Below are 21,896 nucleotides of genomic sequence, written 5' to 3'. Positions count from 1 at the left end.
CAAAATCCTTGTCTACAATGTCCTTGCTGATTTTGCTCCTCCCTGCCCTTCCAGCCTCACCGCTGGATACCCACTCTCCCTTTCTGTAATGTGCCATCCTCCATCTCTCTTCTGGTCTTAGCCATTGTTCTCATGGTCCGGGACCTTCTCCTCCCCATTCTTCACCAGCCCTTGGTCATCTTCCAGGTTGGGGCTCAGACAAGGCCCACCCAGGAAGGCATTTCTGATCCCAGGCAAGCCCTGCTTGGTACTACTGAGGATCCCATCATTGGGTTTATCATGCTGGGGGATTATGTCCTGCATGCTTGTCTCCTTTCCTAGACTGAGATCTTCATGAATGCAGGGATGATATTTCTTTATCTTCTTCTCCACATGTATCCCAGCACACGATACAGCTCATAGCACATAGGAAGTGCTCAGCAATATTTTTTTGCATGAAAAAACAAAACCCGAACATTCGAGGTTCTCTTGGATTTTCCATCTTCTGTTCCTCCCTTCTGCTTCAGGTGATGTCCAAAGCTCGGTCAGGTATGATCTGTCATTAGACCCAGGCCGTCTGGTTTCTCGTGCCATTTTTGACGAAACCAAGAACTGGACTTTGACTCGAAGAAAAACCCTGGGAATGGGAGTTTACTGTGAAACCATTAAGCTGCTTTTACCAGTAAGGACTTTGGTTCTGGGAAAGGGAGGGGGAGAAGGAGCCCAAGGAGAGCCTCTGGCACCTCTGCTCCCTGTTGAGTGGGGTGTAAAGAGTGGGGATATTGGGATCAGAGAGAGGAAGTTGAGGTCAGAGAACCTGACTCCACAGCTAGGACAGAATGCTGTCCCGACAGTAAGAAATGGATGCAGTTGAGGAGAAGGTTCAGTGGTGGAAAATAACGAGGATAGTGGGTTCTTGAAAGTCCATTCTCCCTCAGGACTGTGTGGAGGACGTGGTCAATCCCATCATTCTACGCCTCAACTTCTCCTTGGTTGGGGATCCCATCCCCTCATCTCAGAACCTTCGCCCTGTGCTGGCTATGGACTCACAGGACCTCTTCACTGCTTCTGTGAGTCTTCCAATGAAGTCCCAGGGGTGTGCTGGCCTTCACTGTGTTTCTTTGTCTTAAGAACCTGTTGTGGTTCTCAACTTTTCATCAACCACATCAAATACCATTATGCCTCCACCCAGTTACCAAGGCCCTGTCTAGCTTGGACCCTTACACACGTCCCAGCTGGTCCCCACTTTACCTCAACATAAACTTTGATTCTCATTCTCCAAATCCTTCCCAATTTTTCTCATTCCTTCCTCTGTTTCTTTGTCCATGTTGTAGTTCCTACTTGGAAATCATTTTTTTTTCTCCACCTCAAAGATCATTTCTAGTTCTCTAAGCCCCAGTCTTATCTTCCCCCCTTTTGGAAATCACAGTCAGCATCTGTCACTCCTTCACTGGGTTCCTATTACATCAGGGTGATACCAAAGATTACATGACTGGAATCATGGCAATTGGCATCCACTTTGGTTTCTCTATGGAAATTGTGAGTTCTGTGAGTACAAGAGCCATGTCTAATTCAGCTGTGGCTTCCACGCTTCCTAAAGCCTCACCCAACTCAGAACCTGTCCTCTATTGACACTTAATTTTGTTTGTTGAATAATTGTTCCAATGTGAGATGGAATTAACTGCTCAGCTAAACTTCATGTTCCTTGAAACCAAGCATCTTATCATTCTGCCCCTCCCATACTGTCCCACTTCTTGACAGTGTCTAGCATGGTGCTGGGTGTGGGATGGGTGTTCAGTAATACTCAAAAATGAATGCTCAGGATGAGAATGATTAAGACATGGAGCGGAAGAGAATCTCCTGTTTTTCTGCAGCTCCCCTTTGAGAAGAACTGTGGACAAGATCGCCTCTGTGAAGGGGACCTGAACATCAATCTCAGCTTCTCAAGGTGAGCTGAGAGATGTATATCTGTTTTCATTTCTAGACACTTAAGCTTTTGGGTCTCCTATCCCCACGGGATGAGAAATGCTTGTTTCCCTTTGGCTCTCCTTCTAACAAAGACATTAAATTTTGATTGGAATATTATCAATTCATGAGTTCCTGCAGTCCTGGCCTTACCCTTGATCCAATTCCAACCGATTTCCAGTGGAGTCTCTTTTTCACTTTTGTCCTTCCTCTTTCAGCCTGCAGACCCTGGTGGTAGGGAGCTCCCTGGAGCTTAACGTGACAGTGACTCTGTGGAATGAGGGTGAGGATTCCTATGGAACTGTGGTCCACTTCTACTACCCAGCAGGGCTGTCCTATCGACGAGTGTTAGGAACACAGGTAAATAGCTCCCTTGTTCTCTTATGTCTCTTCCCTGCCCTGGGTTACAGTAGGTTCTTTTTAATTCTTCTATGATGAAATCCAAACATAGATACAGACTATTCTGAAGAAAAGAGAGACACAGAGAGAGAGAGTGGTGCATAAAGCAGATGTATAGTTAAATAAATAATATTAAGCAAATAGCATCCAGGTCAAGAAATAATACACTGCTAGTACCTCCAGTAATCCTCTCCCTATGTTCTTTTCCTCGTGAGAACCTCAGTCTCTCCCGAAGGTAACCACTATTCTGACTTTGTGATAATCAATTCCTTGTGTATTTTATGGTTTTACCACTCATGAGTTCAACTATGAGAAAACTGTTGTGTTTTGTCAATATTTGAAATTTATGGGAACTTGTTATATGTTCTTTTGCATATTTATTCATTTATTCAACTTTTGATTGTGAACATTCATACATTTGTTGCTTGTGACTGTAGACTATTTCTTTTTTTTTCCATTTTATTTATTTTTTCAGCGTAACAGTATTCATTCTTTTTGCACAACACCCAGTGCTCCATGCAAAACGTGCCCTCCCCATTACCCACCACCTGTTCCCCCAACCTCCCACCCCTGACCCTTCAAAACCCTCAGGTTGTTTTTCAGAGTCCATAGTCTCTTATGGTTCGCCTCCCCTCCCCAATGTCCATAGCCCGCTCCCCCTCTCCCAATCCCACCTCCCCCCAGCAACCCCCAGTTTGTTTTGTGAGATTAAGAGTCATTTATGGTTTTTCTTCCTCCCAATCCCATCTTGTTTCATTTATTCTTCTCCTATCCCCCTAACCCCCCATGTTGCTTCTCCATGTCCTCATATCAGGGAGATCATATGATAGTTGTCTTTCTCCGATTGACTTATTTCACTAAGCATGATACGCTCTAGTTCCATCCACGTCGTCGCAAATGGCAAGATTTCATTTCTTTTGATGGCTGCATAGTATTCCATTGTGTATATATACCACATCTTCTTTATCCATTCATCTGTTGATGGACATCTAGGTTCTTTCCATAGTCTGGCTATTGTAGACATTGCTGCTATAAACATTCGGGTACACGTGCCCCTTCAGATCACTATGTTTGTATCTTTAGGGTAAATACCCAGTAGTGCAATTGCTGGGTCATAGGGTAGTTCTATTTTCAACATTTTGAGGAACCTCCATGCTGTTTTCCAGAGTGGTTGGACCAGCTTGCATTCCCACCAACAGTGGAGGAGGGTTCCCCTTTCTCCACATCCTCTCCAGCATCTGTCATTTCCTGACTTGTTAATTTTAGCCATTCTGACTGGTGTGAGGTGATATCTCATTGTGGTTTTGATTTGTATTTCCCTGATGCCGAGTGACGTGGAGCACTTTTTCATGTGTCTGTTGGCCATCTGGATGTCTTCTTTGCAGAAATGTCTGTTCATGTCCTCTGCCCATTTCTTGATTGGATTCTTTGTTCTTTGGGTGTTGAGTTTGCTAAGTTCCTTATAGATTTTGGATACTAGCCCTTTATCTGATATGTCGTTTGCAAATATCTTCTCCCATTCTGTCAGCTGTCTTTTGGTTTTGTTAACTGTTTCCTTTGCTGTGCAAAAGCTTTTGATCTTGATGAAATCCCAATAGTTCATTTTTGCCCTTGCTTCCCTTGCCTTTGCCGTTGTTCCTAGGAAGATGTTGCTGCGGCTGAGGTCGAAGAGGTTGCTGCCTGCATTCTCCTCAAGGATTTTGATGGATTCCTTTCTCACATTGAGGTCCTTCATCCATTTGGAGTCTATTTTCGTGTGTGGTGTAAGGAAGTGGCCCAATTTCATTTTTCTGCATGTGGCTGTCCAATTTTCCCAGCACCATTTATTGAAGAGGCTGTCTTTTTTCCATTGGACATTCTTTCCTGCTTTGTCGAAGATGAGTTGGCCATAGAGTTGAGGGTCGATTTCTATTGTATATAAAATCCCTTTGTATGACCATATCACAATTTATTTACCCATTCCATATTTTAAGAAAATGTTTTTATTTAATTTCTAGGTAGTTAACATATAGTGTAATATTGGTTTCAGGAAGTAATTTGTCCCTTATATATAACACTCAGTGCTCATCACAGGTCCCTTCTTAGTATTCATCATTCATTTAGCCCATCCTCTGCTCACCTCCCCTCCGGGAACCCTCACTGTGTTCTCTATAGTTGAGTCTCTTATGGTTCGCCTCCCTCTCTTTTTTCCCCCTTCCTCTAGTTCATATGTTTTGTTTCTTTTTTAAAAATCTATTTTAATTTTATTTTTTTTAGTGTTCCAATATTCACTGTTTATGCACCACACCCAGTGCTCCATGCAATATGTGCCCTCCTTAATTCCCACCACCATGCTCACCCAACACCCCACCTTCCTCTCTTCCAAACCCTCAGTTTGCTTCTCAGAGTCCACAGTCTCCGATTTCCCCCAACTCACTTCTCTCCCCCCAATGTCCTCCATGTTATTTCTTATGCTCCACAAGTAAGTGAAACATATGATAATTGACTGAATATTATGCCTCCATCAGAAAGGAGGAATATCCAACTTTTGCATCTGTTTTGTTTCTTAATGCTACATATAAGTGAAATCATATGACATTTGTCATTGACTGACTTATTTCACTTAGCATAATACCCTCTAGTTTCATCTGTGTCGTTACAAATGGCAAGATTTCATTTTTTGATGCAGAGTAATATTCCATTGTATATGTATATCTCTTCTCTCTCCATTCATGACTTGATGGTCATTAGGGCTCTTTCCATAGTTAGGCTTTCATATTTAATGCTGATATAAACATTGGGGTGTATGTACTCCTCACAATTTTTTAATCTTTTGGGTAAATGCCTAGTAGTGCAGTTCTGAGTCATAGGGCAGTTCTATTTTTAACTTTTCAAGGAAGCTCCTTACTATTCTCCAGAGTGGCTCCACCAGTTTGCATTCCACCACCCCCCAACAACGTAAGAGGGTTCTCCTTCTCTGCATCATCACTACATTGAGATATCAACTCACAACTGTCAGAATGGCTAACATTTGATGAATGATGATGAAAATCTTTTCATGTGTTTGTTAGCCATCTTTGTGTCTTTGGAAGAATGTTTGTTCATGCCTTCTGCCCATTTCTTAATGGAATTATTTATTTTTTGCTTCTTGAGTTTTAAGAATTCTTTATATATTTTGGACACTAACCCTTTATCAGACATGTCATTTGCAAATATCTCCTCCCATTCCATTGGTTGCTTTTTTGTCTTTTTTTTTTTTTGCTTTTTTGTCTTGTTGATTGTTTCCTTCACTGTGCAGAAGTTTTCATTTTGACGAAGTCCCAAAATTTCATTTTTGCTTTTTATCCCCCTTGACTCTGGTGATGTGTCTAGTAAAAGTTGCTATGGGCAAGGTCAAATAGGTTGCTGCCTGTGTTCTTCTCTAGAATTTTGATGTTTTCCAATCCGACATTTAGGTCTTTCATCCATTTTGTTTGTTTTTTCTTTTTTATTTTTTATATACTACTATTTAAAAAATACTTTTTTTTATTTGTTTATTTTCAGTGTAACAGTGTTCATTGATTTTTTAAAATCTTTTTTAATTTATTTATTTTTTTCAGCCTAACAGTATTCATTGTTTTTGCACAACACCCAGTGCTCCATGCAATACGTGCCCTCCCTATTACCCACCACCTGTTCCCCAACCTCCCACCCCCAACCCTTCAAAACCCTCAGGTTGTTCTTCAGAGTCCATAGTCTCTTATGGTTCGCCTCCCCTTCCAATTTTTTATTTTATAAACATATAATGTATTTTTATCCCCAGGGGTACAGGTCTGTGAATCGCCAGGTTTACACACTTCACAGCACTCACCATAGCACATACCCTCCCCAATGTCCATAACCCCCTCCTCCTCTCCCAACCCCACCTCCCCCCAGCAACCCCCAGTTTGTTCTGTGAGATTAGGAGTCATTTATGGTTTATCTCCCTCCCAATCCCATCTTGTTTCATTTATTCTTCTCCTATCCCCCTAACCCCCCACGTTGCATCTCCATGTCCTCATATCAGGGAGATCATATGATAGTTGCCTTTCTCCGATTGACTTATTTCACTAGATACCCTCTAGTTCCATCCATGTCGTTGCAAATGGCAAGATTTCATTTCTTTTGATGGCTGCATAGTATTCCATTGTGTATATATACTACATCTTCTTTATCCATTCATCTGTTGATGGACATCTAGGTTCTTTCCATAGTTTGGCTATTGTAGACATTGCTGCTATAAACATTCAGGTATGCATGCCCCTTCGGATCACTGCATTTGTATCTTTAGGGTAAATACCCAGTAGTGCAATTGCTGGGTCATAGGGTAGAACTAATTCCTATTCTCCTGAAACTGTTCCAAAAAATAGAAATGGAAGGAAAACTTCCAAACTCATTTTATGAGGCCAGCATCACCTTGATCCCCAAACCAGGCAAGGATCCCACCAAAAAAGAGAACTACAGACCAATATCCTTGATGAACACAGATGCAAAAATTCTCACCAAAATACTAGCCAATAGGATTCAACAGTACATTAAAAGGATTATTCACCACGATCAAGTGGGATTTATTCCAGGGCTGCAGGGTTGGTTCAACATCCGCAAATCAATCAATGTGATAGAACACATTAATAAAAGAAAGAACAAGAACCATATGATACTCTCCATAGATGCTGAAAAAGCATTTGACAAAGTACAGCATTCCTTCCTGATCAAAACTCTTCAAAGTGTAGGGATAGAGGGAACATACCTCAATATTATCAAAGCCATCTATGAAAAACCCACCGCAAATATCATTCTCAATGGAGAAAAACTGAGAACTTTTCCGCTAAGGTCAGGAACACGGCAGGGATGTCCATTATCACCACTGCTATTCAACATAGTACTAGAAGTCCTAGCCTCAGCAATCAGACAACAAAAAGATATTAAAGGCATCCAAATCGGCAAAGAAGAAGTCAAACTCACTCTTCGCAGATGATATGATACTCTATGTGGAAAACCAAAAGCCTCCACTCCAAAACTGCTAGAACTTGTACAGGAATTCAGTAAAGTGTCAGGATATAAAATCAATGCACAGAAATCAGTTGCATTTCTGTACACCAACAACAAGACAGAAGAAAGAGAAATTAAGGAGTCCATCCCATTTACAATGGCACCCAAAACTATAAGATACCTAGGAATAAATCTAACCAAAGAGGCTAAGAATCTATATGCAGAAAACTATAAAGTACCCATGAAAGAAATTGAGGAAGACACAAAGAAATGGAAAACTGTTCCATGCTCCTGGATTAGAAGAATAAATATTGTGAAAATGTCGATGCTACCTTAAGCAATCTACACACTTAATGCAATCCCTACCAAAATACCATCCATTTTTTCAAAGAAATGGAACAAATAATCCTCAAATTTATATGGAACCAGAAAAGACCTCGAATAGCCAAAGGAATATTGAAAAAGAAAGCCAAAGTTGGTGGCATCACAATTCCGGACTTCAAGCTCTATTACAAAGCTGTCATCAAGACAGCATGGTACTGGCACAAAAACAGACACATAGATCAATGGAACAGAATAGAGAGCCCAGAAATCGACCCTCAACTCTATGGTCAACTAATCTTTGACAAAGCAGGAAAGAATGTCCAATGGAAAAAAGACAGCCTCTTCAATAAATGGTGCTGGGAAAATTGGACAGACACATGCAGAAAAATGAAATTGGGCCACTTCCTTACACCACACATGAAAATAGACTCAAAATGGATGAAGGACCTCAATGTGAGAAAGGAATCCATCAAAATCCTTGAGGAGAACGCAGGCAGCAACCTCTTTGACCTCAGCCACCGCAACATCTTCCTAGGAACATCGGCAAAGGCAAGGGAAGCAAGGGCAAAAATGAACTATTGGGATTTCATCAAGATCAAAAGCTTTTGCACAGCAAAGGAAACAGTTAACAAAACCAAAAGACAACTGGCAGAATGGGAGAAGATATTTGCAAACGACATATCAGATAAAGGGCTAGTATCCAAAATCTATAAGGAACTTAGCAAACTCAACACCCAAAGAACAAAGAATCCAATCAAGAAATGGGCAGAGGACATGAACAGACATTTCTGCAAAGAAGACATCCAGATGGCCAACAGACACATGAAAAAGTGCTCCACGTCACTCGGCATCAGGGAAATACAAATCAAAACCACAATGAGATATCACCTCACACCAGTCAGAATGGCTAAAATGAACACGTCAGGAAATGACAGATGCTGGCGAGGATGTGGAGAAAGAGGAATCCTCCTACACTGTTGGTGGGAATGCAAGCTGGTGCATCCACTCTGGAAAACAGCATGGAGGTTCCTCAAAATGTGTTCATTGTTTTTGCACCACACCCAGTGCTCCATGCAGTACGTGCCCTCCCTATTACCCACCACCTGGTTCCTCAACCTCCCACCCCCCCCACCCCTTCAAAACCCTTTGGTTCTTTTTCAGAGTCCATAGTCTCTCATGGTTCATCTCCCCTTCTAGGTTCCCTCAACTCCCTCTCCTCTCCATCTCCCCATGTCCTCCGTGTTCTTTGTTATGCTCCACAAATAAGTGAGACCATATGATACTTGACTCTCTGCTTGACTTATTTCGCTCAGCATAATCTCTTCCAGTCCCGTCCATGTTGCTACAAAAGTTGGGTATTCATCCTTTCTGATGGAGGCATAATACTCCATCGTGTATATGGATCACATCTTCCTTATCCATTCATCCGTTGAAGGGCATCTTGGTTCTTTCCACAGTTTGGCGATCGTGGCCATTGCTGCAATAAACATTGGAGTACAGATGGCTCTTCTTTTCACTACATCTGTATCCTTGGGGTAAATACCCAGCAGTGCAATTACAGGGTCATAGGGAAGCTCTATTCTTAATTTCTTGAGGAATCTCCACACTGTTCTCCAAAGTGGCTGCACTATCTTGCATTCCCACCAACAGTGTAAGAGGGTTCCCTTTCTCCACATCCTCTCCAACACACATTGTTTCCTGTCTTGCTAATTTTGACCATTCTGACTGCTGTCAGGTGGTATCGCAATGTAGTTTTAATTTGATCTCCCTGATGGCTACTGATGAAGAACATTTAAAAAATACTTTTTAAATTTTTATTTATTTTTAAAATTTCTTTTCAGTGTTCCAAAATTCATCATTTATGCACTGATTGTTATTTATTTTAAAATTTATTTCATTTAGTTAATTAGTTAACATACAGTGTATATTAGTTTCAAAGTAGAGTTCATTAATTCATCAGACTTTTTCTACTTATATTTATTTATGTTTATTTATTTTTAATTTCTTTTTCTTTTTTAAAATTTTCATTTATTTTATTTTGTTTTTTTCCACTTTTTAAAAATTTCTTTTCAGTGTAACAGTTTCATTGTTTTGCACCACAGCCAGTGCTCCATGCAATACATGCCCTCCCTAATATACACCACCTTGTTCCCCCAACCTCCCACTGCCCACCCCTTCAAGACTCTCAGGTTGTTTTTCAGAGTCCATAGTCTCTCATGGTTTACCTCCCCTTCCAATTTCCCTCAACTCCCTTCTCCCCTCCATCTCCCCATGTCCTCCATGTTAGTTGTTATGCTCCACAAATAAGTGAAACCATATGATAATTGACTCTCTCTGCTTGACTTATTTCGCTCAGCATAATGTCTTCCAGTCCTGTCCATGTTGCTACAAAAGTTGGGTATTCATCCTTTCTGATGGAGGCATAATACTCCATCGTGTATATGGACCACATCTTCCTTATTCATTCGTCCATTGAAGGGCATCTTGGCTCTTTCCACAGTTTGGTGACCGTGGCCATTGCTGCTATAAACATTGGGGTACAGATGGCCCTTCTTTTCACTACATCTGTATCCTTGGGGTAAATACCCAGCAGTGCAATTACAGGGTCATAGGGAAGCTCTATTCTTAATTTCTTGAGGAATCTCCACACTGTTCTCCAACGTGGCTGCACCAACTTACATTCCCACCTACAGTGGAAGAGGGTTCCCCTTTCTCCACATCCTCTCCAGCACACGTTGTTTTCTATCTTGCTAATTTTGGCCATTCTAACTGGTGTAAGGTGGTATCTCAATGTGGTTTTAATTTGAATCTCCTTGATGGCTAGTGATGATGAGCATTTTTTCATGTGTCTGATAGCCATTTGTATGTCTTCATTGGAGAAGTGTCTGTTCATGTCTTCTGCCTATTTTTTGACGTGATTATCTGCTTTGTGTGTGTTGAGTTTGAGAAGTTCTTTATAGATCTTGGATATCAGCCTTTTGTCTGTACTGTCATCTGCAAATACATTCTCCCATTCTGTAGGTTACCTCTTTGTTTTGTTGACTCTTTCCTTTGCTGTGCAGAAGCTTTTGATCTTGACGAAGTCCCAAAAGTTCATTTTCGCTTTTGTTTCCTTGGCCTTTGGAGACATATCTTGAAAAAAGTTGCTGTGGCTGATGTTGAAGAGGTTACTGCCTATGTTATCCTCTAGGATTCTGATGGATTCCTGTCTCACGTTGAGGTCTTTTATCCATTTCACCAGTACCATGCTGTCTTGGTGATCTCAGCTTTGCAATAAAGCTTGAAATCAGGCAACGTGAGGCCCCCAGTTTTGTTTTTCTTTTTCAACATTTACTTAGCAATTTGTGGTCTCTTCTGATCCATATAAGTTTTAGGATTGTTTGCTCCAGCTCTTTGAAACATGCCAGTGCAATTTTGATCAGAATGGCATTGAGAGTATAGCTTGCCCTATGCACTATAGACATTTTAAAATTTTTTTAAATTTTTAAAAATTCTTTGCAGTGTACCAGAATTCACCCAACTTCCCAGCCCGTGTCCCTTCAAAACCTTCATATTGTTTTTCAGAGTCCATAGTCTCTCATGGTTCATATCCCCCTCCAATTTCCCTCAACTCCCTTCTCACCTCCATCTCCCCATGTCCTCGTGTTATTTCTTACATTCCACAAATAAGTGAAAGCATATGATAATTGACTCTCTCTGCTTGACTTAATTCACTCAGCATATTCTCTTCCAGTCCCGTCCATGTTGATACATAGTTGGGTATTCATCCTTTCTGATGGAGGCATAATACTCCATAGTGTGTATGGACCATATCTTCTTTATCCATTCATCCACTGAAGGTTCTTTCCACAGTTTGGCGACTGTGGCCATTGCTGCTATGAACACTGGGGTACAGATGGTCCTTCTTTTCACTACATCTGTATCCTCCAGGTAAATGCCCAGTAGTGCAATTTCAGGGTCATAGGGAAGCTCTATTTTTAATTTCTAAAAGAATCTCCACAGTGTTTTCCAAAGTGGCTTTACCAACTTGCATTTCTACCAACAGTGTAATAGGGTTCCTCGTTCTGCATATCCTTTCCAACACACGTTGTTTACTGTCTTGTTAATTTTGCCATTCTAACTGGTGTCAGGTGATATCTCAATGTGGTTATAATTTGAATCTCCCTTATGGCTAGTGATAATGAACATTTGTTCATGTGTCTGATAGCCATTTGTATGTCTTCATTGGAGAAGTGTCTGTTCATGTCTTCTATCTATTTTTTGACATGATTTTCTGTTTTGTGTGTGTTGAGTTTGAGGAGTTCTTTATAGATCCTGGATACAGCCCTTTTTCTGTATTTTCAGTGTTCCAGAATTCATCATTTATGCACCACACCCAGTACTCCATGCAATACGTGCCCTCCATAATACCCACCATCAGGCTCACCCAATCCTTCATCCACTCTCCTCCAAAACCCTCAGTTTATCAGAGTCCACAATCTTTCATTCTTTGTCTCCCCCACCTCGGTTTTCCCCAACACCCGTCTCCTCTCCTTCTCCCAAAGTCCTCCGTGTTATTCCTTATGCTCCAAAAGTAGGTGAAACCATATGATAATTGACTCTCTGCTTGACTTATTTCACTCAGCATAATCTCTTCCAGTCCCGTCCATGTTGCTACAAAAGCTGGGTATTCATTCTTTCTGATGGCTGAGTAATATTCCATTGTATAAATGGACCATATCTTCTTTATCCATTCGTCTGTTGAAGGGCATCATGGCTCTTTCCACTGTTTGGCTATTGTGGACATTGCTGCTATGAACATTAGAGTACACATAGGCCTTTTTCACTATATTTGTATCTTTGAGGTAAATATCCAGTAATACAGTTGAAGGGTTATAAGATAGTTCTATTTTTAATTTTTTTGTGGCATCTTCACACTGTTTTCCAAAGTGGCTGCACCAACTTGCATTCCCACCAACAGTGTAAGAGGGTTCCCCTTTCTCCACATCCTCTCCAACACTTGTTGTTTCCTGCATTCTTAATCTTTGCCATTCTAAGTGGTGTAAGATTGTATCTCAGTATGGTTTTGATTTGAATTTCCCTGACGGCTAATGATGATGAACATTTTTCCATGAGTCTGTTAGCCATTTGTATGCTTCTTTAGATCAGTGTGTGTTCATGTCTTCTGCCTTTTTTTTTTCTTTTCAGCTTAACAGAATTCTTTGTTTTTGCACCACACCCAGTGCTCCATGCAATACGTGCCCCCCATAATACCCACCACCTGGCTCCCCCAACCTCCCAACCCCCACCCCTTCAAGACCCTCAAGTTGTTTTTCAGAGTCCATAGTCTCTCATGGTTCATCTCCCCCTCCAATGTCCCTCAACTACCAACTCCTCTCCATCTCCCCATGTCTTCAGTGTTATTTCTTATGCTCCACAAATAAGTGAAACCATATGATAATTGACTCTCTCTGCTTGACTTATTTCACTCAGCATAATCTCTTCCAGTTCTGACCATGTTGCTACAAAAGTTGGGTATTCATCTTTTCTGATGGAGGCATAATACTCCATCATGTATATGGACCACATCTTCCTTATCCATTCATCCATTGAAGGGCATCTTGGTTCTTTTCACAGTTTTTTAAAAAAATTATTTATTTATTTTCAGCGTAACAGTACTCATTGTTTTTGCACCACACCCAGTGCTCCATGCAATACGTGCCCTTTCTATTACCCACAACCTGCTTCCACAACCTCCCATCCCCTGCCCCTTCAAACCCTCAGGTTGTTTTTCAGAGTCCATAGTCTCTCATGGTTCATCTCCCCTTCCAATTTCCCTCAACTCCATTCTCCTCTCCATCTCCCCATGTCCTTCATGTTAGTTGTTATGCTCCACAAATAAGTGAAGCCATATGATATTTGACTCTCTCTGCTTGACTTATTTCACTCAGCATAATCTCTTCCAGTCCTGTCCATGTTTCTACAAATGTTGGGTATTCATCCTTTCTGATGGAGGCATAATACTCATCGTGTATAAGGACCACATCCTCCTTGTCCATTTGTCCGTTGAAGGGCATCTTGGTTCTTTCCACAGTTTGGCGACTGCGGCCATTGCTGCTATAAACATTGGGGTACAGATGGCCCTTCTTTTCACTACATCTGTATCTTTGGGGTAAATTCCCAGAGTGCAATTGCAGGGTCATAGGGAAGCTCTATTTTTAATTTCTTGAGGAATCTCCACACTGTTCTCCAAACTGGCCGCACCATCTTGCATTCCCACCAACGGTGGAAGAGAGTTCCTCTTTCTCCACATCCTCTTCAGCACACATTGTTTTCTATCTTGCTAATTTTGGCCATTCTAACTGGTGTAAGGTGATATCTCAATGTGTTTTTTTTTATTATCTTTTTTAAATTTCTTTATTTTCAGCATAACAGTGTTCATTGTTTTTGAACCACACCCAGTGCTCCCTCCCTATTACCCACCACCTGGTTCATCAACCTCCCAACCCCCCCACCCATTCAAAACCCTCTGGTTGTTTTTCAGAGTCCATAGTCTCTAATGGTTCATCTCCCCTTCCAGTTTCCCTCAACTCCCTCTCCTCTCCATCTCCCCATGTTCACCATGTTATTTGTTATGCTCCACAAATAAGTGAAACCATATGATACTTGACTCTCTCTGCTTGACTTATTTCGCTCAGCATAATCTCTTCCAGTCCCGTCCATGTTGCTACAAAAGTTGGGTATTCATCCTTTCTGATGGAGGCATAATACTCCATCGTGTATATGGACCACATCTTCCTTATCCATTCGTCCATTGAAGGGCATCTTGGTTCTTTCCAGAGTTTGGTGACCATGGCCATTGCTGCAATAAACATTGGGGTACAGATGGCCCTTCTTTTCACTACATCTGTATCTTTGGGGCAAATACCCAGCAGTGCAATTGCAGGGTCATAGGGAAGCTCTATTCTTAATTTCTTGAGGAATCTCCACACTGTTCTCCAAAGTGGCTGCATCAACTTGCATTCCCACCTACAGTGGAAGAGGGTTCCCCTTTCTCCAATCCTCTCCAACATAACGTTGTTTCCTGTCTTGCTAATTTTGGCCATTCTAACTGGTGTAAGGTGATATTTCAATGTGGTTTTTTTTTATTTCATTTTTTTTCATTTTATTTATTTTTTCAGTGTAACAGTATTCATTGTTTTTGCACAACACCCAGTGCTCCGTGTAAAACGTGCCCTACCCATTACCCCACCACCTGTTCCCCCAACCTCCCACCCCTGACCCTTCAAAACCCGCAGGTTGTTTTTCAGAGTCCATAGTCTCTTATGGTTCGCCTCCCTTTCCAAATTTTTTTTCCCTTTTTATTTATTTTTTTTTTCAGCGTAACAGTATTCATTCTTTTTGCACAACACCCAGTGCTCCATGCAAAACGTGCCCTCCCCATCACCCACCACCTGTTCCCCCAACCTCCCACCCCTGACCCTTCAAAACCCTCAGGTTGTTTTTCAGAGTCCATAGTCTCTTATGGTTCGCCTCCCCTCCCCAATGTCCATAGCCCGCTCCCCCTCTCCCAATCCCACCTCCCCCCAGCAACCCCCAGTTTGTTTTGTGAGATTAAGAGTCATTTATGGTTTGTCTCCCTCCCAATCCCATCTTGTTTCATTTATTCTTCTCCTATCCCCCTAACCCCCCATGTTGCTTCTCCATGTCCTCATATCAGAGAGATCATATGATAGTTGTCTTTCTCTGATTGACTTATTTCACTAAGCATGATACGCTCTAGTTCCATCCATGTCGTCGCAAATGGCAAGATTTCATTTCTTTTGATGGCTGCATAGTATTCCATTGTGTATATATACCACATCTTCTTTATCCATTCATCTGTTGATGGACATCTAGGTTCTTTCCATAGTCTGGCTATTGTAGACATTGCTGCTATAAACATTCAGGTACAAGTGTCCCTTCGGATCACTATGTTTGTATCTTTAGGGTAGATACCCAGTAGTGTAATTGCTGGGTCATAGGGTAGTTCTATTTTCAACATTTTGAGGAACCTCCATGCTGTTTTCCAGAGTGGATGCACCAGCTTGCATTCCCACCAACAGTGTAGGAGGGTTCCTCTTTCTCCACATCCTCGCCAGCATCTGTCATTTCCTGACGTGTTCATTTTAGCCATTCTGACTGGTGTGAGGTGATATCTCATTGTGGTTTTGATTTGTATTTCCCTGATGCTGAGTGACGTGGAGCACTTTTTCATGTGTCTGTTGGCCATCTGGATGTCTTCTTTGCAGAAATGTCTGTTCATGTCCTCTGCCCATTTCTTGATTGGATTCTTTGTTCTTTGGGTGTTGAGTTTGCTAAGTTCCTTATAGATTTTGGATACTAGCCCTTTATCTGATATGTCGTTTGCAAATATCTTCTCCCATTCTGCCAGTTGTCTTTTGGTTTTGTTAACTGTTTCCTTTGCTGTGCAAAAGCTTTTGATCTTGATGAAATCCCAATAGTTCATTTTTGCCCTTGCTTCCCTTGCCTTTGCCGATGTTCCTAGGAAGATGTTGCGGTGGCTGAGGTCAAAGAGGTTGCTGCCTGCGTTCTCCTCAAGGATTTTGATGGATTCCTTTCTCACATTGAGGTCCTTCATCCATTTTGAGTCTATTTTCATGTGTGGTGTAAGGAAGTGGCCCAATTTCATTTTTCTGCATGTGTCTGTCCAATTTTCCCAGCACCATTTATTGAAGAGGCTGTCTTTTTTCCATTGGACATTCTTTCCTGCTTTGTCAAAGATTAGTTGACCATAGAGTTGAGGGTCGATTTCTGGGCTCTCTATTCTGTTCCATTGATCTATGTGTCTGTTTTTGTGCCAGTACCATGCTGTCTTGATGACAGCTTTGTAATAGAGCTTGAAGTCCGGAATTGTGATGCCACCAACTTTGGCTTTCTTTTTCAATATTCCTTTGGCTATTCGAGGTCTTTTCTGGTTCCATGTAAATTTGAGGATTATTTGTTCCATTTCTTTGAAAAAATGGATGGTGTTTTGGTAGGGATTGCATTAAGTGTGTAGATTGCTTAAGGTAGCATCGACATTTTCACAATATTTATTCTTCTAATCCAGGAGCATGGAACAGTTTTCCATTTCTTTGTGTCTTCCTCAATTTCTTTCATGAGTACTTTATAGTTTTCTGCATATAGATTCTTAGCCTCTTTGGTTAGGTTTATTCCTAGGTATCTTATAGTTTTGGGTGCCATTGTAAATGGGATGGACTCCTTAATTTCTCTTTCTTCTGTCTTGTTGTTGGTGTACAGAAATGCAACTGATTTCTGTGCATTGATTTTATATCCTGACACTTTACTGAATTCCTGTACAAGTTCTAGCAGTTTTAGAGTGGAGTCTTTTGGGTTTTCCACATATAGTATCATATCATCTGCGAAGAGTGATAGTTTGACTTCTTCTTTGCCGATTTGGATGCCTTTAATTTCTTTTTGTTGTCTGATTGCTGAGGCTAGGACTTCTAGTACTATGTTGAGTAGCAGTGGTGATAATGGACATCCCTGCCATGTTCCTGACCTTAACGGAAAAGCTTTCAGTTTTTCTCCATTGAGAATGATATTTGCGGTGGGTTTTTCATAGATGGCTTTGATAATATTGAGGTATGTGCCCTCTATCCCTACACTTTGAAGAGTTTTGATCAGGAAGGGATGCTGTACTTTGTCAAATGCTTTTTCAGCATCTATGGAGAGTATCATATGGTTCTTGTTCTTTCTTTTATTAATGTGTTCTATCACATTGATTGATTTGCGGATGTTGAACCAACCCTGCAGCCCTGGAATAAATCCCACTTGATCGTGGTGAATAATCCTTTTAATGTACTGTTGAATCCTACTGGCTAGTATTTTGGCGAGAATTTTTGCATCTGTGTTCATCAAGGATATTGGTCTGTAGTTCTCTTTTTTGGTGGGATCCTTGTCTGGTTTGGGGATCAAGGTGATGCTGGTCTCATAAAATGAGTTTGGAAGTTTTCCTTCCATTTCTATTTTTTGGAACAGTTTCAGGAGAATAGGAATTAGTTGTTCTTGAAATGTTTGGTAGAATTCCCCTGGGAAGCCGTCTGGCCCTGGGCTTTTGTTTGTTTGGAGATTTTTGATGACTGTTTCAATCTCCTTACTGGTTATGGGCCTGTTCAGGTTTTCTATTTCTTCCTGGTTCAGTTGTGGTAGTTTATATGTCTCTAGGAATGCATCCATTTCTTCCAGATTGTCCAATTTGTTGGCATAGAGTTGCTCATAGTATGTTCTTATAATTGTCTGTATTTCTTTGGTGTTAGTTGTGATCTCTCCTCTTTCATTCATGATTTTATTGATTTGGGTCCTTTCTCTTTTCTTTTTGATGAGTCTGGCCAGGGGTTTATCAATCTTATTGATTCTTTCAAAGAACCAGCTCCTAGTTTCATTGATTTTTTCTATTGTTTTTTTGGTTTCTAGTTCATTGATTTCTGTTCTGATCTTTATGATTTCTCTTCTCCTGCTGGGTTTAGGGTTTCTTTCTTGTTCCTTCTCCAGCTCCTTTACGCGTAGGGTTAGGTTGTGTACTTGAGACCTTTCTTGTTTCTTGAGAAAGGCTTGTACCACTATATATTTTCCTCTCAGGACTGTCTTTGCTGTGTCCCACAGATTTTGAACCGTTGTGTTTTCATTATCATTTGTTTCCATGAATTTTTTCAATTCTTCTTTAATTTCCTGGTTGACCCATTCATTCTTTAGAAGGATGCTGTTTAGTCTCCATGTATTTGGGTTCTTTCCAGCTTTCCTCTTGTGACTGAGTTCTAGCTTCAGAGCATTGTGTTCTGAAAATATGCAGGGAATGATCCTAATGTTTTGATACCAGTTGAGACCTGATTTGTGTCCCAGGATGTGATCTATTCTGGAGAAGGTTCCATGTGCACTAGAGAAGAATGTGTATTCTGTTGCTTTGGGATGAAATGTTCTGAATATATCTGTGATGTCCATCTGGTCCAGTGTGTCATTTAAGGCCTTTATTTCCTTGTTGATCTTTTGCTTGGATGGTCTGTCCATTTCAGTGAGGGGGGTGTTAAAGCCCCCTACTATTATTGTATTATTATTGATGTGTTTCTTTGATTTTGTTATTAATTGGTTGATATATTTGGCTGCTCCCACGTTAGGGGCATAGATATTTAAAATTGTTAGATCTTCTTGTTGGACAGACCCTTTGAGTAGGATATAGTGTCCTTCCTCATCTCTTATTATAGTCTTTGGCTTAAAATCTAATTGATCTGATATAAGGATTGCCACCCCAGCTTTCTTCTGATGCCCATTAGCATGGTAAATTGTTTTCCACCCCCTCACTTTAAATCTGGAGGTGTCTTCGTGTCTAAAATGAGTTTCTTGTAGGCAACATACTGATGGGTTTTGTTTTTTTATCCATTCTGATACCCTGTGTCTTTTGATTGGGGCATTTAGCCCATTAACATTCAGGGTAACTATTGAGAGATATGAATTTAGTGCCATTATTAGTCTGTAAGGTGACTGTTACTGTATATTGTCTCTGTACCTTTCTGATCTACTACTTTTAGGCTCTCTCTTTGCTTAGAGGACCCCTTTCAATATTTCCTGGAGAGCTGGTTCGGTGTTTGCAAATTCTTTCAGTTTTTGTTTGTCCTGGAAGCTTTTGATCTCTCCTTCTATTTTCAATGATAGCCTAGCTGGATAGAGTATTCTTGGCTGCATGTTTTTCTCGTTGAGTGCTCTGAATATATCATGCCAGCTCTTCCTGGCCTGCCAGGTCTCTGTGGATAAGTCTGCTGCCAATCTAATATTTTTACCATTGTATGTTACAGACTTCTTTTCTCGGGCTGCTTTCAGGATTTTCTCTTTGTCACTAAGACTTGTAAATTTTACTATTAGGTGACGGGGTGTGGACCTATTCTTGTTGACTTTGAGGGGGGTTCTCTGCATCTCCTGGATTTTGATGCTTGTTCCCTTTGCCATATTAGGGAAATTCTCTCCAATGATTCTCTCCAATAGACCTTCTGCTCCCCTCTCTGTTTCTTCTTTTTCTGGAATCCCAATTATTCTAATGTTTCGTCTTATGGTGTCACTTATCTCTCGAATTCTCCCCTCATGGTCCAGTAGCTGTTTGTCCCTCTTTTGTTCGGCTTCCTTATTCTCTGTCATTTGGTCTTCTATATCACTAATTCTTTCTTCTGCCTCATTTATCCTAGCAGTGAGAGCCTCCATTTTTGATTGCACCTCATTAATAGCTTTTTTGATTTCAATTTGGTTAGATTTTAGTTCTTTAATTTCTCCAGAAAGGGCTTTAATATCTCCAGAGAGGGTTTCTCTAATATCTTCCATGCCTTTTTCGAGCCCGGCTAGAATGTTCAGAATCGTCATTCTGAACTCTTGATCTGACATATTACCAATGTCTGTGTTGATTAGGTCCCTAGCCTTTGGTACTGTCTCTTGTTCTTTTGTTTGTGGTGATTTTTTCCGCCTTGTCATTTTGTCCAGATAAGAGGATATGAAGGAGCAAATAAACTACTAAAAGGGTGGCAGAGACCCCAGAAAAATGCGCTGTAACCAAATCAGAAGAGACCCCTAGTTGTGGGGGGGAGAAAGGGGATAAAAACAGGTTCTGAAAAAAAAAAAGAAAAAAATTTAAAAAATAAAACAAATAAAGAAAAAATATAAAAAAGAAAGAAAAAATAGATATATTTAGATAAACTAGTCAAAAACGTTAAAAAGAAAAGGGTAAAAGTTTTAAAAAATATAGCAGAAGAAGAAAAAAGAAAAAAGAAAAAAAATTGAAAAAAGAAAAAAAAAATTGAAGTAGCCGCAAGACTAAAGAATCATGGGGAGAAAGCCATGAGTTCCGTGCTTTGCTTTCTCCTCCTCTGGAATTGCTCTGCTGTCTTAGGAATTGAATCTGCTTTCTCCTTGATAGATGAACTTCGTCCTGGCTGGATATTTTGTTGATCTTCTGGGGGAGGGGCCTGTTGTAGTGACTCTCAAGTGTCTTTGCCCGAGGCGGGATTGCACCGCCCTTACCGGCGGCCGGACTAAGTAATCGGCTCAGGTTCACTTTTGGGAGCTTCTGTTCCCTGAATGCTTTCCGTAGAGTTCCGGAGGATGGGAATGAAAATGGCGGCCTCCTAGTCTCCGGCCTGGAGGAGCCGAGAGCCCGGGGCCCCACTCCTCAGTGCGCCCCCAGAGGACAGCACCCAATCACTCCCATATCCCCAGCCTCTAGCCGCGCTCTGAGCTCACCCAGCCCGCGACCAGTTCAAGGTAACCCCGAGCTGAGAGTTCAGTCCTCAGCTTTGTCTCTGCAGCTGGCTTCTCCGTTCTAATACCTGCGAGCTCTCTGACACTCTGACACCCCTGATCCTTCTGTGACCCTGCGGGACCTGGGGCCACGCTGACCCTGCGTGGGCTTCACCCTGGTTTAGCCTCTGGAGCAATGTCCCTCAGTGGAACAGACTTTTAAAAGTCCTGATTTTGTGCTCCGTTCCTCTGCCGCTTGCTGGGAGCCAGCCCCTCCCCCCGCGGTCTATCTTCCCGTCGTTTTAGATTCACTTCTCCGCCAGTCCTACCTTTCAGAAAGTGGTTGATTTTCTGTTTCTAGAGTTGCTGTTCTTCTTCTCTTCACTCTCCCGTTGGATTTGTAGGTGTTTGCAATGTTTAGATAAGCTATCGAGCTGATCTCCTGCTACCTGATGTAGTCTCAGCCTGCTACTTCTCCACCATCTTGACTCCTCCCTCTATGTGGTTTTAATTTGAATCTCCCTGATGGCTAGTGATGATGAACATTTTTTCATGTGTCTGATAGCCATTTGTATGTCTTCATTGGAGAAGTGTCTGTTCATATCTTCTGCCCATTTTTTGATATGATTATCTGTTTTGTGTGTGTTGAGTTTGAGGAGTTCTTTATAGATCCTGCATATCAACCTTTTGTCTGTACTGTCATTTGTAAATATCTTCTCCAATTCCGTGGGTTGCCTCTTTGTTTTGTGGACTGTTTATTTTGCTGTGCAGAAGCTTTTGATCTTGATGAAGTCCCAAAAGTTCATTTTCGCTTTTGTTTCCTTGGCCTTTGGAGACATATCTTGAAAGAAGTTGCTGTGGCTGATATCGAAGAGGTTACTGCCTATGTTCTCCTCTAGGAGTCTGATGGATTCCTGTCTCATATGGAGGTCTTTTATCCATTTTGAGTTTATCTTTGTGTATGGTGTAAGAGAATGGTCGAG

The 21,896-nt window shown here is 41.2% G+C and overlaps 1 protein-coding gene across 1 annotated transcript in view; it reads left to right on the top strand.

Moving 5' to 3' along the window:
- The window catches only part of LOC123933847 (integrin alpha-D-like), a 79,082-nt gene that overhangs the window by 34,840 nt on the left and 22,346 nt on the right, over positions 1 to 21,896 (top strand). The window contains exons 17-20 of the mRNA XM_045993505.1: positions 507 to 661; positions 918 to 1,049; positions 1,854 to 1,927; positions 2,163 to 2,304. Of these exons, the coding sequence (XP_045849461.1) occupies positions 507 to 661; positions 918 to 1,049; positions 1,854 to 1,927; positions 2,163 to 2,304 (503 nt within the window). The remainder of the gene's footprint in view (positions 1 to 506; positions 662 to 917; positions 1,050 to 1,853; positions 1,928 to 2,162; positions 2,305 to 21,896) is intronic.

Source organism: Meles meles, chromosome 21 (assembly GCF_922984935.1).
Source record: "Meles meles chromosome 21, mMelMel3.1 paternal haplotype, whole genome shotgun sequence".
NCBI lineage: Eukaryota > Metazoa > Chordata > Mammalia > Carnivora > Mustelidae > Meles > Meles meles.
The sequence above is the reverse complement of the archived record's forward strand: the minus strand, read 5'-3'. Positions and strand labels throughout refer to the sequence as shown.